The sequence below is a fragment of the Microtus ochrogaster genome, chromosome 8 (assembly GCF_000317375.1).
Source record: "Microtus ochrogaster isolate Prairie Vole_2 chromosome 8, MicOch1.0, whole genome shotgun sequence".
Lineage (NCBI taxonomy): Eukaryota > Metazoa > Chordata > Mammalia > Rodentia > Cricetidae > Microtus > Microtus ochrogaster.
In genome coordinates this window covers 74047699-74068823 of record NC_022015.1, presented here as the reverse complement: position 1 = coordinate 74068823, position 21125 = coordinate 74047699, and the positions used below count along the sequence as shown (strand labels likewise).

The following is a 21125-nucleotide window of genomic DNA, read 5'->3' as shown; positions in this document are numbered from 1 at the left end:
ATGGAAGAGCCAGGGTGAAACCCAAGCACATGGAGAGAGTCTAAATTGCCAGCTCCATCCTTCCATGGCCCAAGCTGCAGCTGTTGGGGACAGCAAAATGGAGCTGGGTCCAGAGAAGGTCTCCTTTGAAATCGGACGAGAGCTCCCACGTGCGCTGCAGTCCACTTAGGTGCATGCAGACTTACAGGTTGGGACAAGCATCGTGACTCCCCAGAGGTCGCAGAATTAACCAGACCCGCCTGAGGCAGTGCAAGGAATAAGTTCAAAGGCAATCCTCTTGGCTCTGCCTTACTGGGTTCTGACTGGGTCCCCAGGCTGCCCCCACTGCATTTCTCCATAATCCCATTCCAAGTTTGGCATCACAGGCAGGGACATTGTCCCTACTCTAAGCCACATTGGGAGAGAAGTGAAATGTACATACCTAGTGTCCTGCCAGAAGTAAAGCACCCACCGAGCTTTAGGAGGCCACAGTGGTCTCTGCAGTCCTTCATACACCCATGCAGTGCTTACACCAGCTGCAGACGGGGTGACCCAGCACTAATCTTAAGAGTACCGTATGTGGCCCAGTGTCCTAAGACCCCTTCCTCCAGTCAGCCTCCACCTCCGCCTGGCACGCAGCACTAACTCATCAAGAGGGAACAGCAGACTCTCCTCTTGCTGGGGAAAATCAGACTAGCCCTGACTCTCAAGGACATCAAATACAGCTCTGAGTGAGAGCTTCAGCAGGAGCCTGCACGTCTCTGCCTGCCCCACCCCCATCCCCAAGCTCCAGCCAAGCGCTCTGTTGTGCAGCAAGGCTTACATCAGAAACCAAGACAGCAGCAGACTGGGATGACGTACACATCACACAGGAGTGAAATCAAAGTGCGTCCTAGGTAATTAGCTCCCCTTTTAACACTCGACCTTCTCCCCCAGGAAGAGGAAACGATGGGACACTCTGGAGCTTTGAAGCTTCAGCTGTACAAACCTGCACCCTGCCTTTCTACACGTGCACACACAGAAGCCCTACGAACAGAGAAGGGCTAAAGTAGAGCTGTTCTTTAAGAGACAAAAACAAAGCCGGGCGGTGGTGGAGCGCGCCTTTAATCCCAGCACTAGGGAGGCAGAGGTAGGCCTGATCTACAGAGCAAGCTCCAGGACAGTCAGAGCTGTTACACAGAGAAACCCTGTCTCAAAACACAAAAACAAACAAACAAAAAACCCAAACAAACAAAAACAAAAAAGAAAAGAAAGGAAGGAAAAAAGGAAGGAGAGCAATGCTGGTGGTGGTGCACACTTTTAATCTCAGCACTTGGGAGGCAGAGGCAGGAGGATCTGTGGGAATTCGTGTGGTCAAAGGGCTTTGTGTTTAAAGGGCCAAGTAATCATAGCTGAGCTGCTGCAGGTGGGAGCCTGTTATAAAGTTCTTCCACCTGCTCAAGTGGTAGAAGAATTTCCTTTTCCAACCCTATTGGATCTTTTGAAAATTCTGAAACTTGAAAAATTCATTTGAGTGTGGTTCCCAACTAGTTCTGCCTGACATTAATTTGGCTAAATGTGATTGCAAGACTCTGAGTAGAAATGAATATGAATTCACACGACCAAGAAGGACGGGCAGGAGTGAGAGACTGTAATCCCAGCACTCAGGAGGCAGACACAGGAGAACTGAAAATTGAGACCCTTTTACAAAACCAAAAGAAAAGCAAGACGAAACATTCAAGGTATTCCTTCTAGGTTTTGCCTGGCATCAAAAGGAGCTGGGAAAGATCACAAATCTAACCAAGGGAGATACAAGGTTGTTCCTCTAGGAATGTTGTGAAGCACCTCTCACTCGGCCGGAGCACACCTTTAATACAGGCACTTAAAAGACAGGGGCAGGTGGGTCTTCTGAGTTTGAGGCCAGCCTGGTCTACAAAATGAGTTCCAGTCTAGCCAAGGTTACACAATAAAGACCCTGTCTCAAAAGCAAAAAACTAAAACCTCTCTCACTCCCTATGTTCCTTTCTCTTGCTCAAAGCCACAGTTACAGAGAGAGGACAAAGAAAATCCCTTTCATAGTCCAGGAAGCTAAGTACCTGAAATTGTGAGTCACAGCAAGAGGCCTGTGCCCAAAGTAAGTCTCTAGGGCTAGCAGAGATAGACCCTGGGTTCCTGAATTCCCTGTGGGTCAGGCAGGACACTTCAATCTCCTCGCTGCTGAAAGAGCTCACAGATCCCCCTAACCACAGCCTATGGCTATTCCTAGTAAAACCCCACTGATTTCATCCACTAGATGTTTTGTCTGTCCATTAAAAATACAAGCCCAAGCTTAAATCCCAGCACTCGGGAGGCAGAGGCAGACAGATCTTTGAGTTTGAAGTCAGTCCGGTCTATAGAGCAAGTTCCAGGCTCCAAAGCTACACAGAGAGAAATTTTGTCTCAAAACAAACAAATCCCAAATAAAACAAAACAACAACAAAAACCAAGGCCTAAGACTCGAGAGATGGATGGCTCAGTGGTTAAAAGCACTGGCTACCCTTCCCAAGGACCTGGGTTCAATTCCCAGCACCCACATCTGGAGGGTCACACTTGCCTATAACTCCAGCTGCAGGAGGATCCGATGATGACTCTGGCACTCATGCGCATTTCCCCACACCGCCTCACACATAATTGAAAATAAGAAAAAGAAAAGAAGCTGGGTTGTGTTGGGTGTGAAAGCACACCTGGAACTCTAGCACTCAGGAGGCTGAAACAGGAAGACTAGAGAGTTTCAGATCACTCTTGGTTGCAAAGACCCCCTTCAAAATAAGTAAGATAAATAAAAATCCAGAAAACCAAACAGCCACTGGGTTAGTCATCTAAATAGCCGAATCAGGCAAGTCCATACTGTAACGGTAAAACGCTGCGGCACAGTTACCAAGGGGTGGCAGCGGGTCCCAAGCAGGGAGCCCCGTGGGAAACTGATAGCACACCATGCAGAGAAAGTAGTTATAGTTATTTAGTAGGTTATGGAGGAGAAAAGGGAGAAGGGGGAAGAGGAGAGAAAGAGGCAAAGAGAAAAAGGGGGAGGGAGAGGAGAGGATAAGCCACCTTTTCGGGGGAGAGACAGAAAAGAGAGCGGAAGGAAGACCCGCTTGCCTCGACTTCACGCACAGGACACTGCCCAGACTTTACCAGGGCAGTGTCTGCGTGAATCTACTTATTGCCTCCTAAGGCTTAGTCAAGTAAGGAGATGTTCCCAGGCCCTGATAAGCAGCTAACAGTTTTCTAGTTGAATTCCATTAAGGGGGGAGGGGGCCTTGAACTTACAGAGATCTGCCTGCCTCTGCCAAACCCAGCCCATTTTTTCTTTTTTAAATACTAAAATGCAGAGTGCTCTTCCAGAGGACCCGGGTTCAATTCCCAGCACCCACATGGCAGCTCACAACTGTCTGAAGATCCAGTTCCAGGGGATCTGACACCTTCACACCAGTGTACATAAAATAAAAGTTAAGTAAACTATAAGAAATTTTTTGGGCTGGAGAGATGGCTCAGAGGTTAAGAGCACGGACTGCTCTTCCGGAGGTCCTGAGTTCAATTCCCAGCAACCACATGGTGGCTCACAACCATCTATAATGAGATCTGGTGCCCTCTTCTGGCACCTGCATGGAGGCTGAACACTGTGTACATAATAAATAAATAAATCTTAAAAAAAAATACTAAAATGCAAACCCTTTGCCATAGAGCAAGACCATAGGCTTGTGCGTTCCTTCTTAAAGGACAGTTGGGCATAGGCACCAAACTGCAAAATGGCAGAACCACGTAACCTGGCAACCCACTTTAGGAATCTGTCCTCAGCTAAAGGGGCATAGCTGCAAGTTGCACATACATGTTCCTTACAGAGTATTTAACCTGGGAGGCTTAAAGCACATCAGGAGAGGGGTCTGCCATTCTACTTCCATGCGAGGAAGCACTACACCCTGGCTGTCACAAACACTGCCACGGAGCTGTATTTACTCAGCTCCAAAGACGTCAAGCCTGATGCTGTGGTGCAGCTGTTATCCCAGCGTTCAGGAGGCTGAGGAAGGGGGATTGCTGTGAGTTTGAGGCCATAGGCTCTGGAATAACTTTCAGGCCAGCTTCAGCTACACAGCAATATTCTAAAAATAAAAACCATCAAAGACTTCCGAGATGACACTGGGTGTAGAAGGTATGTCATCATTTACAGTACTCAGTAAAACCATCCAATCAGTTCCTGTCAGAGACATGCTCAGAGGGTGACACAAATCGAGTGGCCACTCCCGGGCCGAGTGCTGGACGACATCTCCATGTTCAGTCACACAGTCCTCACAGTCATCTGAAGACTCCAAGCACAGAAGTACAGCAACGACGGCGTTTCTTCTGCGGCCCCTTCTCAGCTGTGCCTACCTTGTTTAAAAAACACTCATTGATTTGTGTGTATGTATGTGAGAGAGATACAGACAGACAGACACACACACACGAGAGAGAGAGAGAGAGAGAGAGAGAGAGAACACTGTGAGAGTCAGAGGACATGTGAGGAGCTGGTTCTCTTCTTGTGGGTCCTGAGCATCTAACTCAAGCTTGGCATCAGCACCTTCCCCATCTTGCCAGTTCCACTTTCTTAAGAGGATGAGTAATCAAATTCCTGTTTCTTTTTGCTTTTTCTGAGCTGGGATGCAGTTCATGTCTTGAAATCATATTTTCTTTCTTTCCTTCCTTCCTTCCTTCCTTCCTTCCTTCCTTCCTTCCTTCCTTCCTTCCTTCCTTTTCTTGGGGTCTGAGACAGGGTTTCTCTGTGTAGTCCTGGCTTTTCTGGAACTCACATTGTAGACCAGGCTGGCCTCGTACTTACAGAGATCTGCCTGCCTCTGCCACTGCCCAGCCCATTTTTTCTTTTTTAAACACAAAAATGCAACTCTACCTATTTTCCTAAGACTTGCTTTTTTCATGTTTCTAGTATCACCTGGATATTTTAGCAGTAGTGAAAACAACAATCAGGTCACATTTAGGAAGTTAAAGAGCTCCAGCTAAGACAGACATTAACAAGTGTGGTCTGAGATAAAGGACAAACTTCAGAGGTTCAGGTAACTATTCTTGCTCAGCATGGGAGGACCCAGATGTGCCCAGGTGAAAGGTGACAGACAGCATCCTGTTCTCCTAAAGTATCAAATTTAAACAAGGTCTGCTTAGAGTAGGTGGGCCCAGAGCTCAGAAAAGAGCGGCACCCTAGGAATGTGCTGTCCAGGACTACTGTCACCAAGCAAAAAAAGATCCTGTAGTGGCTGTGGAGTCCAGCTGGTCTCAGTGCTTTGAACTCCTGGGCTCAAGTGATCCTACTCCCTTGAACAGCATGCATGCCATCATCTCTCTGGAGGGGCACCAAGCACCTTCTTCCTCTCTGGTTGAGTTTCCTAGAAAGGGCTTTGTGTTAAGTCAGAAATGCTGCTGGAACCTCATGAGAACTCTGGAGGGCCAGGCTCATACCAGCCACTGGGTCTGGCCCCTAAGGCAATTAGAAAGGCTTGATTAGCTGTGGGATCCACTTCCAAGGATCTCAGGCAGCACTGTGACTGGCTTAGAGGTGCCAGTCATTTCTTACTGAGAGGGTTGAAAGAATGGATCAGGCCAGTAGCTGTCCCTTTGATTTTGTTTTGATGTTATCTGTTTGTCTTTTCTTTTTTAAAAGTTTTTTTTAATTTATTTATTTTTATGTGCATTGGTGTTTTGCCTACATGTATGTCCATGTGAGGGTGTAACATCCCCAAGAATTGGAATTACAGACAGCTGTGAGCCACCACGTGAACCTGGGTCCCTGGAAGAGCAGTCAGTGTTCTTAACCCCTGAGGCATCTCTTCAGTCCTTGTTTTTTTCAATAACAAATCTCATCTCTGTAGAAAATTACGATATGGCAGGTAGAAGAAAGAAAGCAGCAATGAGTCCTAGTGCAACTCAACACACATCACTACCCTCTCCAGTCATTCACACATCCATGGTGAGGACACTGTTAGCAGAATCGGAACCCACCGAGTTATAGTACTGGGCTTTCTTTCCATTTATTTCTCTTTAAAGAGTGTTTCCAAGCTGTGTGTGCAGTAACAAACACCTGTAATCCTAGTATTCAGGAGGTAGAGACAGGGGCATCAGGAGCTCAAAATTATCTTTGACTACACAGTGAGTTTGATGCCAGCCTGTGTTACAGGAGACCCTGTCTCAAAAACTCAAATAAGCAACAACACTAATATTTGTTTCTGTGTGTGTGTGTGTGTGTGCCAGGCAGTGCACCAGGAGTTGCCCAAATCTAAAACTGTGTTCCTCAGATGAAGGAAACATTGTGGGGAAGTAAGGCTCTGACCTAAGGTTCTCTGCATGTCACCTGGTTGACCTGGGATTTGAACCCAGGAAGCCTGACATTTGGGGCCCTGCAACATCATTCCTCAGTCCTCACTAAACCCACGGTCAGGATCATCAATGCCAACCAAACAGACATAAATGAATTTAAATAATAAATCAACCTATGGTAAGTGGTCAGAAACCTGGCTCTAGCACCCCAACTCTCCAGCCATGCTTTCTTCTGGCCAGAGGTCTCCAGTGCCCCCTGCAGGGAGCATCCCTAAACCACAGGTGACTTAAACAGAGGAGCCACAATCAAATTGACAGTTAAGCAATTAAGACTCCACAGGACACCAGAGAAGAGAGACCCAGCCTGAGGGTAAATTATCCCAGTTTAAGGTCTGGTAAACATCTTCTTTGTACTAAAGCTCCCAGGGGTTCTCCAGGCCTGTGAGTAGGATACAGACCCAGGAAGCCAAAGGAATTTGCCCAAAGCCTGTCCCAGTCAGCAGGAGGTGCGTTCTCTCCCTCCTTAGCTGAGCACTAGGCTACAGGGCCCCTTTAGTAGTGGCTGGGACGCAGAAGGCAGTTAGGCGATTCTATCCTCAGAGTCTCTGCAACCTAAGACTCCAGGCAGTCACCTCTGCATTTTGGTATAATCAGAGTGGAAGGCATTTTCCAAGTGAGAAGTCAGGCTTTCCAGAGAGTGGCCAGATACTAAGTATTTGTGTATTTTTCGTTTATAAGGATTTGAAGCCAGGCCCTCACATTTGTGAAACAAGTGCCCTACCACTGAGCTACACCCCACCCTCAACCACTTAACCCTGCTGTCATGGCAGAGTAGCTGCATGGCAGGGGCAAAGGACACAGTACTCCAGGGCAGTCTCCTGTACAGGGCAGGTGGCCAGCAGAATTTGGCCTGTTAGCTGTACTTACCAACCCTGCTCTGTCTTCCCTAAAAATGCTTAGATTTATTAGTTCAGGCTAAACTACTTAGACTTTGGAGCACAGGCTCGTTTCTGAGGACTGACCTGTTTTCCTTCTGTGGGTAGGAATGCAATCTTTCAGCTATTAATCTAAAATCCCGGGAAATGCAGTGAAAGTGTTTTGACTTGCAGTTGGTCAGTATTACTAACAGATGAAAGAGAAAATATTTTACAGATCCATAGCAACCAGAAAAGAGGATAAATCAGCCAAAGGGGGAAAAATGTCAGGAAAATCAAAAAGACTAGAAGGAAGAAAAATGATGCTAACACAAGATGGCAGCCCCATTTGGCTTTGGTTAGCTGACTGGGGCGATGAGGGCAGCTTATCCAAATCAGGAAGCAGAGGGCTCCAGCTCTCCTGGGTAAGAGCATCTCCTTTCAGAATTCCCTTGAGGCCCAGGCAGTAATGCACACAGCATGGGGGATGCTAGGGAGCTAGCAGGTTGGGCATCTGCAGCAGGCAACGTCTTCCTGAGCTAAGGTTCCAGAGGACAAGGATGGCAAAGCAAGATATCGGCAGGTGATGGCTTAGCTTTAACCCTGAACAGCATCAGCATCTTCTGGGGAAGAACCACTCACAAAGAAGAGGAGACTGGAGAGATGGCTCCGTGGTTAAGAGGACCTGGGTTGTTTCCAGCACTCACATGGCAGCTCACAACCATATGTAACTCAGTCCAGAGGACCTGACACTTCTGCTGGCCTCCTACTCAGCATGCACGAGATGATGCACTTACAAATGTAGCAAAATACTCACACACAGAAAACAAAATGTTTAATAAAACCAAAATATGCAGAGGCAGGCAGATCTCTTTGAGTTCAAGGGCAGCCTGTTTCACTGAGAAACCTGTCTCAAAAAATAAACAAAACAAAAAACCCCGCTGGGCGGTGGTGGCACACGCCTTTAATCCCAGCACTCGGGAGGCAGAGACAGGCGGATCTCTGTGAGTTCGAGACCAGCCTGGTCTACAAGAGCTAGTTCCAGGACAGGCTCCAAAGCCACAGAGAAACCCTGTCTCGAAAAACCAAAAAAAAAAACAAAAAAAAAAAAACAAAAAAAAACCAAAAAAAACCCCAAATGCAGGTACCTCAAATCCAAGCACATCTTACTAAAAGGAAGTTTTCATTCTCCAAGCTCCTCCCTCTCCTCTCCTCTCTCTCTCTCTCTCTCTCTCTCTCTCTCTCTCTCTCTCTCTCTCCTTAAAAGGATTTGCAGCTTTCCACTGCCCAGAGGCAGATCCAGACTCAGTCCTGACTGGCCTCGAGGCTCAGCACTTTCTTCTTCCCCTCAGCTGGCTGAAGAAGGCTCTTTCCCTCCTCCAGGGGCTCACACATGTTGTTTCTCTCTGTCAAAAATGTCTTTCTCTTCCTTCTTGCCTCCAGTCTGTCCTTCGCCAACCCTGGGACCTAAAAGGTGCCACACGTCACTGTATCTGGAGCTCTCTGCTCCCCCCTGGCTATCTACAGAATCTAGTTCTCATTTGCTCATCTCCAGCCACTGTCTCCATCTTGGGATAGATCCTGTTTCTTTCACTTGGGCTCCCAGGTACACAGAAGGCAGACAAGTAAACTAGCGCAGAAGAGGAAAAACTGCTCATCTCCCCAGCTCCTCCTCTGGGTCCTTGGAGGCTCAAAAGGCCAGAGCACGCGAGGCAGGGTTCATTAGACAGTCTTGGAGGCGCACGCATGGGGCTGCTGAGCCTCAGAGAATTCTGAAGGCCATTATCTGTTTGAGTTTTAAAATCAACAATTTTTTATTTTTATTTGGTTTTTAAAGACAAGGTTTCTCTGTGTAGCCCTGGCTGTTCTTGAACTCAGATATCCATCTGCCTTTACCTCCCAAGTGCTGGGATTAAAGGCATGTACTACCACTACCCAGAAAACACTAATTATGAGTTTGTTTTTGCTTTTCAGATAGGATTTCATGCAGCCCAGTCTGCCTTTGAACTCACTATAGAGCAACGATGATCTCAAACTCAAAGATGATTCTTCTGCCTCCACCACCAAAGTGCTGGGATTACAGGCGTGAGCCACCGGCTCCCCACCAAAGTGCTGGGATTACAGGCGTGAGCCACCGGCTCCCCACCAAAGTGCTGGGATTACAGGTGTGTGCATGCCTTGCCCTGGCTGCTGCAAATTTTTTTTTTAAGATTTATTTATTTATTATGTATACAACATTCCTTCCATGTATGTTTGCATGCCAGAAGAGGGCACCAGATCTCATTACAGATGGCTGTGAGCCACCATGTGGTTGCTGGGAATTGAACTCAGGACCTCTGGAAGAACAGTCAGTGTTCTTAACCTCTGAGCCATCTCTCCAGCCCTGCAAATTTTTTTTATAAATAGAGAAATGTTTAAAAACCAACCCTGTGGTGCCAGTCTGTCAGTACCACAGACAGTTCAGTTGGTCCCCTGCCCTGATCTGGCAGCTCAGGAAAAGGTCCTTGCTGGAATCGCCATTGTCTCCCTATTTGAGTCTGAACTGTCATGGGGTTGCCATTAAACAGCAGCAGGCAAAGGCAATTGAACTTCTGCTGTGTCAATTACAAGGGTAGGGACCATGTTTTTCCTAAAAATTCAAGTGAAGTTGGCCTGGAATTTTTGGCTAAGACCCACCCACAGCTGAACTGAGAGCAGATGCTCTCTCCTGCAGAACGACTCAGGAATCAAGTCCTGCAGCACGGGATGGCATGGGGGTGGGGCCTCCTCCTAATGAAACCCAGAGGGCAGGGCAAGAGCTGTCACTGGCCATCTGAGAAGAAAGAATAAACTGATCCAAAAGTTAAAAGTGAACGGGAAGGAAGAGGACCTGACTGCAAAATAGAGAAGTCAGAGGTTGAAATGTCTGCTCCTGAGTATTGATGTGCCTACCATGAAAACCTTCCAGACATTCCAAAGGACTCTGCCAGAGGCTAGATTTGGCTCTAAATCTGTAGGAGCAGGTGCAATGACAGCTGCCCATCCTACAACTGGACCGGTCTCTTCCCTCACTTTTGTACTGTCCCAGGTCCTGACCAGTAGGCAAGGTTCCTTTGACTCCAGGCAGGGTCTGCAGCTTTCTAGATAAGAGTGATAGACACTAAGCTGGGTGGTGGTGACACACACCTTTAATCCCAGCACTGGGAGGCAGAGGCAGGAGGATCTCTATGAGTCCGAGGCAAACCTGGTCTACAGAGTGAGTTCCAGGACAGGTTCCAAAGCTACACAGAGAAACCCTATCTTGAAAAGAAAAGAAAAGAAAAGAATAGAAAAGAGAAGAGAAGAGAAAAGAAAAAAAAAGAGCAGTAGATACTGTTCTGTTCATCTGGGCCCTATTTCCTGCGGCCTTATTTTCTGTGTTGCTATAGCAAAATACCTGAGGCTGGATAACCTAATAATACACAGAAGTTTTACTAGGCTCAAGATTGCGACAGTTGGAGGTTCCAAACATCATAGTGTTCTGATTCCAGTGAGGGGCTCCTAGCTTTGTCACCCATCTGCAATGCTACCTGAAAGTGAATGTCCCCCTTGGCATCTGTGTCTGAATACTTAGTCCCCAGCTGGTAGCAGCAGGATGCTGGGAACAGGTTAAAATGGCAACAAGGCACCACACACTCCTGCTCTGGCTTCCTGGTATATAAACCTATCTCTCGAGCTGCTTCTGTCAAGAACTTTGCCACAGAAACAAGAAAAGTAACAAACACAATGGCGAAGTAGCAGGAAGAGACCGGCAGGAGCAGGAGACCAATGTGTGGCCAGCCTTGCTTTGTAACAGCTTGCTCTGTTGCCAGACAGCACAGAAGGTTCCAGTCCCTTCATGCTGCTACACTACAGACCTGTCTTCAAAGGAAAGACATTGATCGGACCATGGCTACCATACCTGGACTAGGAGAGAGCCAGCTTAAAAAGGCAGACCAAGTGCTGTTGAGAAAGCCAACCCAGACAGGATCAGCCCCCCCTTCTGGCTGATTCTACACAAAGTGTCCTCGTCGGGCACTCCAGTCAGAGTGCTGTCCCACTTGTCAGGACATCAAGATGCAAGGAGACATAATGAAGGGTGCCTGCTCTAACCAATCCTCTTCTGATGACTGACTTCCCTCCCAGTGCACACCACCACTGAACTAAGAGGTGCCTCTACTGCCCCATCAACAACTGATTTTGCCAGCCAGAATCACAACTACTTTCTCTACCAACAGTTACTCCTTACTTAAGGAATCCCCTTGCCATTCTCTGTAGTTAGAAGTAAGGGTGAGGGGGACCTTGCATATAGACCCTGGTACTGTACTTGGACCACTGCTGCCAACAACAGTAGTCAAATGCCCCTGGCAGAACTGATCTGAAACCCTCCCCAGGACTGACATAGAAGCACTCGGAGAAAAAAAATCTTCCACCTGTTGGTCTGCAGACTAATAACTTGGAAGGAGGATTAGTGTTATCATCATTCCTGACTGATAAAGACCATTCTGTAATACAAGACAGACACACGGCACCAAAACCCAGCACCACTGAGTACACAGATCAAACAACACCTGAAACCCCGTGTGTTCCTGTTACACGAGCCAAATAAAGTCAGGAGGAAGGCTTTGCCATCTACGGAAGCTCCTTCCCTGTTTCTGCTGCCCTTTGTCTCTGGCTTAGCTTCCCACCTCTCAGCAAACCTTCCAGTGGGTTGGCCAGAGATGAGTTAAGGGCCCATCTGAGTTACTCTGGAGCAAACTTCAGAGGCTGCCTACTGTGGTCTGATGGCCCTGTGAAGACAATTGCTGCCCTCTGCGTTACACAGAGTTCATTTCTCTTTCCTTTGCTTGCCACTGACCTGGCACTAAATCTGCCTGATATTTAATCCAGAAAAGCAGGTCTCAACACTCATTTGACTATACTGATCAGCATGTCTTCACATGCAACTAGGTAGGGAAGAGGGTGGAGCACTCTGTATGAAGTTAATGGGTGTAGAGTGGACAGAACAGAGGCAAGGCTACCAGACAGAATTCTGATTTCACTTATTCATGTAAGTGTAACTGTGGACATATCAAGCAAAGAACACACAATTCTGTGTACTATGATCATGTGTGACCCTGTAGAGTGTACCACACAGGGGTTAGAGACAGCTACAAGCCACAGGAGGGGTTCTCTATGAAGCTGAGAAAGTTCCACTCTGAAAGCCTGAGCAGCCTAAATCCAATCTACAGAGCAGCTAATCATACTATAGAGAGTCTGCATCAATGTTTACTTTATGGCCCCACTAAACCATGCTGACTCCATTGCATTTACAACAGGGCTTCCAAGGCAAGTACCCAAATCAACACATAAAATCAGGAAACAGTCTGGCACGATGCCACATATCTTTGACCCCAGCATCTAGGAGGCAGAGGCAGGCAGATCTCTGTGAGTTTGAGGTCAGTCTGGTCTACAGAGTGAATTCCAGGACAGCCAGGGCTACATAGTGAGACCCTGTCTCAAACAAAACAAAACAAAAACCTCAGAGCAACATCTCATCCAAGTTGGGTTCATAATGTGAAACACAAATTAAATAATTGTATTTGTATGACTACTGCTGATTTTCTACATTAGGGCAAGATAATGCACCAAATGTCCACTGTCTGCTGAGGCAGGCATCTGACAGACACAAGCAAGACATTAGAAAACAAACACATCACCACAACCTGGTAAACCAGCTTGCTAATCCATATAGTTTTTCTTTTCTTTCTCTTTCTTCTTTCTTTTGTTTTTTTTCTTTTCTTTTTTTCTTTTTTTTTTTTTTTTTGGATACAGGGTTTCTCTGTGTAACAGTCATGGCTGTTCTGGAACTTGTTCTGTAGACCAGGCTGGCCTCAAACTCACAGAGATCCACCTGCCTCTGCCTCCCAAGAGCTGGGATTAAAGGTGTGCACCACCACCTCCTGATTCCATACAGTCTTAAGATCACAGGCCTGTAAGATCAAATAAATATGGCAGACAACAAAAATGAGAGGATAAAGGTGCTGGAAATTCAGGGAGGAAGAGCGGTGATGGCACCATTCAGGCACATGTGGAGATTCTGGAGGACTAGCTTATTTCTTGATTTGGATGTTGTTTATGTGAGTCTGTTCAGTTTGTGAAAATTCATCACACTACACAGATACATATGCACTTTGCACACAGATTTTTTTCATAAATAAAGTTAAAAGAAAAGGCTGGATGCTGTGGCACACACCTGTGGATTCCAGCACTTGGAGGAGGAGGAGGCGGATCTCAGGCTTGCTGGCCAGCAGTCTCCTGTGAACCACAACCAATGAGCTGGGGGCTCTAGAAATGGCTCAGCAGTTACGAGTACTTGCTGTTCTTACAAAGAACTCAGATTTGATTTCTAACACTGACATGGTAGCTTACAATAGCCTGTCACTCCTGATGCCATCTTCTAGCCTCTGAAGGCACAGGCACACATGTGATACAGGCACACATGGTACACATATATACATGCAGACATTCACACATACACGTAAAATAAGTCATCAAATATATATGGCAGATAGTTCCTGAAGAACTATAACCAAAGTTGTTCTCTAACCTCCACACACATGTAGCTGCAGACACAACACAAATGCTTTAAAAAATAAAAGATATATATTTAAGAGGATTTTGGAGATTTTATAAATGCTTTTTTTCGCCTAGCTCCATTTTCCAAGAACTGCAGACTGTCACCTTACTGAACATTAGTGTTGTCTAACACTGAGCGAGCCATCATAGAGCAGAATGGTCACGTGAACCAGCAGCATTTAGTCACATGGAGGATTTTCAAGTTTCTCATTGTACAGCCTGTGACATCAGGTAGACCAGATGTCCACAGAGTTCCTGTCAACACAATACTGGGGCAAAATGTACTTCATTCATTACCTGGGCTCAAATCCTGCCTTCACATCTATGAGATCTGTGATCTTGAACGTGTTACTAACCTTCTCGATGTTGTCTTCTGCAACTGTAAGGCTGACATGGCCCTGTGATCCATCCCCAGTATGAAAGAGAAAAAAAAAAGTACTTAAACTGAGCATAGTGGCCTAGCACTCAAGAAACTAAGGCAGAAAAAGGTCGAGTCTCGGCCTAGGTTACACAGAGTTTGCCTCTAAACACAAAATAAAACAAAACAAAAGGAAAAACCAATACCACGTGCTACCTTTTGTGTGTCAGAGGCACACAAGGTACACCAACATCTCAGCTCTTGTCCTCACTACCGTTAGCCTTAGTCTCAATCAGGGACCATTGTGTTCTCATCACTTTCCTGTGTTTCAATAACTTACTACTCTCTGTAAAATTCCAAAACAAACTTAATGTAGACTTATTGAACTATTTACTTGGTTGGGTTTTTTTGTTTGTTTGTTTCATTTTGTTTTGACGTAGAGTTTCACTATATAGCCCAAGCTGGCCTTCAGCTCAGAGTCTCCCTACCTCTGTCTCCTTGGTGCCAGAATTACAGGTGTGATCTACCACTACCCAGTTTACCTATTACTTAACTAGTACAATGGTGTCATAGAAAATCTGGAAAACAGAAAGTAGGTATTATACTTTAAAAGTGAAGTTGGGCTCTTAACCTCTGAGCGCTGACTGCTCTTCCAAAGAGCCTGAGTTCAGTTCCCAGCAACCACATGGTGGCTCTCAACCATCTGTAATGAGATCTGGGGCCCTCTTCTGGTATTGCAAGCAGAATATTGTACACATAACAAATAAATAAACCTCTTTTTTTAAGAGAGAGAGAGAGAGAGAGAGAGAGAGGTCACCCTGTTGTTCTGAAGTGCCTGATTGCTCTGCAGGCATAGCTGACAGCAGTTATACTGGAGAAGCTGTGAGGGGCCACTGGTGCAGAAGGGACTTGAGAGCACACAGTTGTCAACACACACTTAGAAAGAGCCACAACTTTTGGTGCAGAAGTACCCGGGTCTATAGGGAAGTCAGAAGGTGTAATGTGAATAACCAGATACCCCAATCACAACAACCCTTCACGCTTGCTTTCTCCCACATATCATACTTTTTTGCAGAACCATTTAGCATTATCTATAGGCATTCCAAACTTTGTCTCCCCAGAGTGAAGACAGAGTCCTATATAAGCACAATACCACAGCCGCACGAGGATGCTGCAGTGACAGTTCCTAACAGACAGTTCACATTCACATCTTCCCAGCCAGCTTACAGACATTTTTCTCCCAGGTTGAGTCAAGGATCAAACACAGCATGTAAACCACCAAGTTTCCTTAAATTGGAGACAGTCCTAGCTGGGCAGAATCCAGGAAGCAGCACTGTGGAATGGCCTGCAGTATGGCCACGTTTGGCTGTAACTTACTGGGATCTAGGTTCAACCTTTTGGGACGTGCTCTTCAGCTGTCTTCTCATACTTGGCTTGCACATGGACAGCATGTACAGAGAGACACGAAGTACTACTTGGCTGTACGTGCTGCGGAGCTTCATCCCAGCTGTGGAGACGTCTGCTCAGACCTTTCTTTGTCAGAAGAGTCTTTCTCTCAAATGTATTTATTTTTGTTTTACGCATATGAGTATTTTGCCTGCACGTAGTCATTCTGTACATCCATGAGTAGAAGCCCACGGAAGCTAGAAAATGAGTTGGATCCCCTGGAACTTTGAGTTACAGGAGGTTGTGAGCTACCATGTGTGTGCTGGGAACTGGACCCAAGTCCTCTGTACGAACAACCACTAAGCCATCTCTCTAGTTCCTCTTTTTCCTCCTATCAATAAATAAGTAATCTGTAGAGCTATTCTTTGAGTTCCTGTCTCCTAACAACTTATTTACTGAGGATGAAGGTGTATGCTGTGGCACACGCGTGGAGGCCTGAGGATGAACATGCATGCTGTGGCACACATGGAAGTCAGAACAATTTGAGGAGTTGGTTCGCTCCATTATCTGGGTTCCAGGGATCAAGCCAGGGCTCAGCAGGCTCTTCTTTTTTTTTTAAATTACATTTATTTGTGTATATGTGTGTGAACACATGTGCCCTGCATATATGTGGAGGTCAGAGGACAACTTGAAGGAGTGGGTTCTCTCCTTCTACCATAAGGATCCCAGGAATCCAACTCAGGTGGTCAGGGGAGCAGCAAGCACCCTTACCTATTGAACCATTTCCCCAGTCCCAGTATCCTTTTTAATCACTTGAGGATTAAGAGTTCAAGGCCAACTCGGGCTATATATAAAGACTCTCTGTGCCCCCACCAAAAAAAGGCAAAATAAAACAGTCACTAATACAAATCTGATTTGTATTATAATGTTAAAATTACTTCACATTAGAAATTACTAGTATTTTGTAACATTTACTTTACATTTCCCTAAGCAGGGACAAAAATGAATGTTTTAACAAGCAGTGGAGTACCACCTCATCTTTAGAGCCCCTGTTCCCACAGCAGATCAAATTCTACATCAAAAACAAATCTATTTTCAAAGTTAGACCTGATGGCACAGGCTAAAGAGTGAGTTCAAGGTCAGCCTGGACAAGTTAATGAGACCCTGTCTCAGAATACAAATAAAGTATTGGATGCAGGTCAGTTTCAGAGCACTCGCCTTTATGTGCAAGACCCAGCTCCAATCCCTATGTCTTACATTCTCTCTCTCACCTAGGTGCAGGTATGAACCTGTCATCCTAGCTCTTGGAGGCTAGCAAAGTGTCATTTCAAGCTCATCAAGGCCATTACGTATAGTGAGGAAAGGATGGAGAGGGAAGGAGGCCATACACCAAATCAAAGATAAAAATCTAGGTCACATAACTAGCCACAGAGAGATATTCTGGAGCTATGAAGCCTTCATAGGCTGGAGGGTGCCGGCAGAATGAGCTAAAAAGTAAGACCATTCCCAGCACAAAGACTTTACCCAAGATCCATTGTAGCAGTCCCCAGTGGGCACTGGGAGCAAAGGACAATCTCTTAGAGGGCATCTGAATAATCTACCTTGGCTCTGATTTTAGCATTCCTCCACCCTGTGAGGGAAAGGAACAAGTTCCAGTCTCTATCATTTGCCCAGGCTGAGCCAAGATTAGCCTATGTGCCTGAGGCCTCGAAACAGACATGGAGACAGTCAGGCCACTGGGCACAGGGAACAGGCTAGATATGACAGACAGAAACAAAGCCTGAGGGCATCAGGACACTGGCTCAAGTCTCTGCCTAAGTCCACATAGTTCCCCACCCACGAAAGGACTCTGCAGACATCAAAATACACCTGCAAGCTCCCAACGCCCACCAGACTGACAGTCACAGGACCAGAACAGCAGCAGCCTCTGGGCTATTACCTGACTGGAAGACATATCGAGCCAGGCCCTGCATCAGCTCCGCTGGCCATGTTGGTGGGGCAGACTCTCCAGTTTCTCTCTTCAGACGAAATGTCAATTCAAAGCCAAAACCACTTGGTCCATCTGTTCCTGTAAACCTGAAAGGAGAAAAACATTTTCAGTTTAACTAGCACAGGATAAAGTTCTACAGTCTTTGTGTGGTGGTCATCACAAGATTTCCTCAACCTAAAGGGAATGCCAGGGTGTCATGGCCACCCTCGACCAGCAAGGATGACGAGACAGACCACCGGAGCTCTTCTCACTGCAGTTTATTCCAGGACTTTATTCACAGCAATCTATCTCCTTCTCCTTCTCTTTCTCTCTCGCTCCCCTCTTTCCTTGACCTCTCTCCTCAGGCAAACCTCTCCCAGCCCTTAAGTAGGCATGGGCTGCCAACCCCGAACTGCCAGGTGGGCACTGCCCATAGGTTCACGCATATGCAGGCAGCTGATGATCATTGCGTGATCATAGCATAGGTCAGACCTTAGACATCTCAGGAGTTGATTATACATCTCCATCAGTTGTGATTCTACGCAGCTCGCTACACCAGGGTAAAGAAGTCTCTCCAAAGCCTGCTTTACCCTCCAGTGAGCTGCGGGTATACATGTACGATGTCAGCCCAGCCAAACTCCTACACTGGAACTCTTAAGTTATAAGTTCCAGATTTTGTGGTTCTAGGACATTCCTTTTATATGACAGAATAAACACTACTGAAAATCTTCCTTATGCTCCTCTCTTATTCAGACTGCTAATGAGTACCCACTGAGTTTGCTAAAAACACATATCCTATGATCCAACAGTGGCTGTGTGCTCTGGGAAGATATGGCCTTCTTCTACTCCACCTCCAGGGACACCATGCCTAGCTGTACTGAGTGGCTGCCTAAGTCACAGGTCCCACTCTCTTCCTAAGGTCAGTCCCCACACCTATCAGTGAGTGCCACCTTCTCTAAACTCCCATGAGCATCCCCCTCAGTCACTGAACCCCAAAGGACAACAGTGCAAGTCTCAGCTGAGTCCCTGAGACAGGTTACTATCAGAGAGGGCAGCGATGTCTACTCAAGAGCAGAACTTGGTTGGGGAAGTGCCACACCTACTCAGGTGAGGGAGGTATCTAAGGAGGAAGGAGTCCCCAAGAACTCCACAAAGTTTGCCAGGATGAGAAGGGTTAAGAGTTAAAATATGTTCATCATGTAATTTTCAGTAATTATATCTTGTACAAACATGAACCACAATGATTATACACATGTATACTCAAGCCATAAACTAAAATGACAGCCAACACTTTCCTTCTACGTCTTGAGAGCTGAAAACACTATCAGTGTCCAACCCTGGAACCCCTCAGAGCATCTTCTTTTGTCAACGTCCCCAAGAGGCTAGCATGGGAGACTGGGCAGAAAGACACTGACTGGAGTCCCAGCTTTTGCTTTGTGTGCTCAGCAGATCAGCCTCCAGGCGCCACTCCAGGAGAGAGCACCTCTGAGGAGCTGCATGCAATGGCTTTCTGACTGAAAATGCATCCGTAGACATCGTCGCAGTCACCTGCAACTGCATCTAAGGATGTGCGCATGTGCGGTCTGCTTGTTTTTTCTGGTTTCCAGGTGGGAAGTGGAATCTATTTAGAGGGCACACATGGATTCCTGGGGACAAGGCAAACTGCTTAAAGTGACACTATTTAGACTATTTGTTTCCTTGATGAATTACTCTGTTGGGTCTAGTCTGCACAGAGTCTGTGGGAACAGCTACATTAAGGAAGCAAGCTGCCTCCCAGAGGCCACAGGTTTGGAAGTGTGTGGAAATCCAGAGCTCTGTGAGATTGACTTTAAAACTCTGTAAAAGGCTGGGGCATGGTGGTGAGCAGCCTTTAATCTTAGCACTGAAGAGGTAGAGGTAGGTAAATTTGAGGCCAGCTGGTTTACACAGTGAGTTCTAGGCTAGCCAGAGCTACACAGTGAGACCCTGTCTCAAAAATCAACAACTAAACAAAACTCTACACAGGGACGTGGGTCACTAGGGCAAAAGGAAGATCTCAGGCAGCCACCAATTAGAGAAAGCTTTGTAAAATGCATTAGACCATTGTTCTAGGGCTTTCATCTTGGGCCAAGGAAAATACATGATTTCTAACCGCAAAAACTTGAGAAACAGACTAAAAGGAACATATGCGTTATAGACCGCACAAAGGCGAGAATCCGCGGGCACAGAAAAGCCACTGCACCATTTGCACTCACAGCACATCTCACTGTGCAGAGCTCTACACACACATGCACACACACATGTGCACACCATCTGTCTCCACACAGGGTGCTTTCTAAGCCAACTCTGTGGTGGGCAGGCCAGCTCTCACTTGGCTGAGGAGGAGGGGCAGAGCCAGCCGGATGGTTCCCACCTGTGTTTGATTACCACCCACCAGGATGGCTGGACACAACCTCAACACTCTGAAACATGAGTTTGGAATGGCCCAGCCTTAGGATAAACACATGACTTGGGCCTGTCAAATTTCTTTTTCAAAGAAGGCTGTCCAGGCAATAACAGCCAAGCAACAAAATCATTCGGTGTTTAAAGTTCCCCAAAGGGGACTAGCTTGGTCTGGACCACTTCATACAAAGGTTTTTCCTGCCAAAGAGGGTTTGCCTAACCAGAGAATGGACCCACTCCAAAGGAACAGCTGTCTTCCATGTCTTCTAGGATGAAATATGAGAGCAACGAGACATGCTCTCTCTCTCTCTCTCTCTCTCTCTCTCTCTCACACACACACACACACACACATTCATGCCTCCCCAACTCACATATACTTATGTACCCACACACACTATATATATATATATATACACACAAAAAAGTTTATAAAGTAAAAGTTATAGTGATTTAAGGTTAATTAATTATTTAAGAAAATGATTTTTGGAGATTGAGTGTGGCCTATGTGTCAGTGTTTATAAAGTCTGTAGTAGTGCATCACAATGTCCTGGGCCTCACACTAACCACAGACTCAGCCAGACAAGCTCTAATCCTGGAACTGCCATTCACAGCAAGTGTGCTATGTAGGCATAACTTTTTTTTCACAAGCTGGGCAGTGATGGCGCATACCTGAAATTCCAGTACTAGAGGCAGAGACAGGCAGATCTCTGTTCAAGTTCAAGGCCAGGCCAGTCTACCTAGATGGTTCCACAGTCAGAGCTAAACAAACTGTGTCTCAGAACAAAGAAACAAAAAAGATTTATTCACTGTGTGTGTGTGCGTGCGCGCATATGTATGGGGACATCAAGGAACCGCATGCCCCGGCACGAATGTGACCATCAAAGAACATTTTGAGGAGCTGGTTCTCTCCTCCAGCCATGAGAATCCAGGAGAGCAAACTCAGGCTGTCGGGCTTTCAGGTGTTACCTATCTACCGAGCCTCCTCACAGCCCTGCTGCAAACCTTTATGCCATATCAGCTATTATTTACAGTAGCTGTTACTAGTTCTGGGAACTCACCAGAAGGGAATAATCTTGTATTTGGAAAAAAGCCTTTGACATAAACATATCCAGTAGTATTTATCAAAAAAAAAAAAATCCCAGTGTTCTTTTTTTTTTTTTTTTTT

At 46.2% G+C, this 21125-nt stretch overlaps 1 protein-coding gene across 2 annotated transcripts in view; it reads right to left on the bottom strand.

Annotated features, from left to right (window-relative positions):
• Sufu (SUFU negative regulator of hedgehog signaling) overlaps positions 1-21125 on the bottom strand; it is a 99925-nt gene that overhangs the window by 48696 nt on the left and 30104 nt on the right. For both annotated transcript variants that reach the window (XM_005352410.2, XM_005352411.2), the window contains exon 3: positions 17510-17646. In XM_005352410.2, the coding sequence (XP_005352467.1) occupies positions 17510-17646 (137 nt within the window). The remainder of the gene's footprint in view (positions 1-17509; positions 17647-21125) is intronic.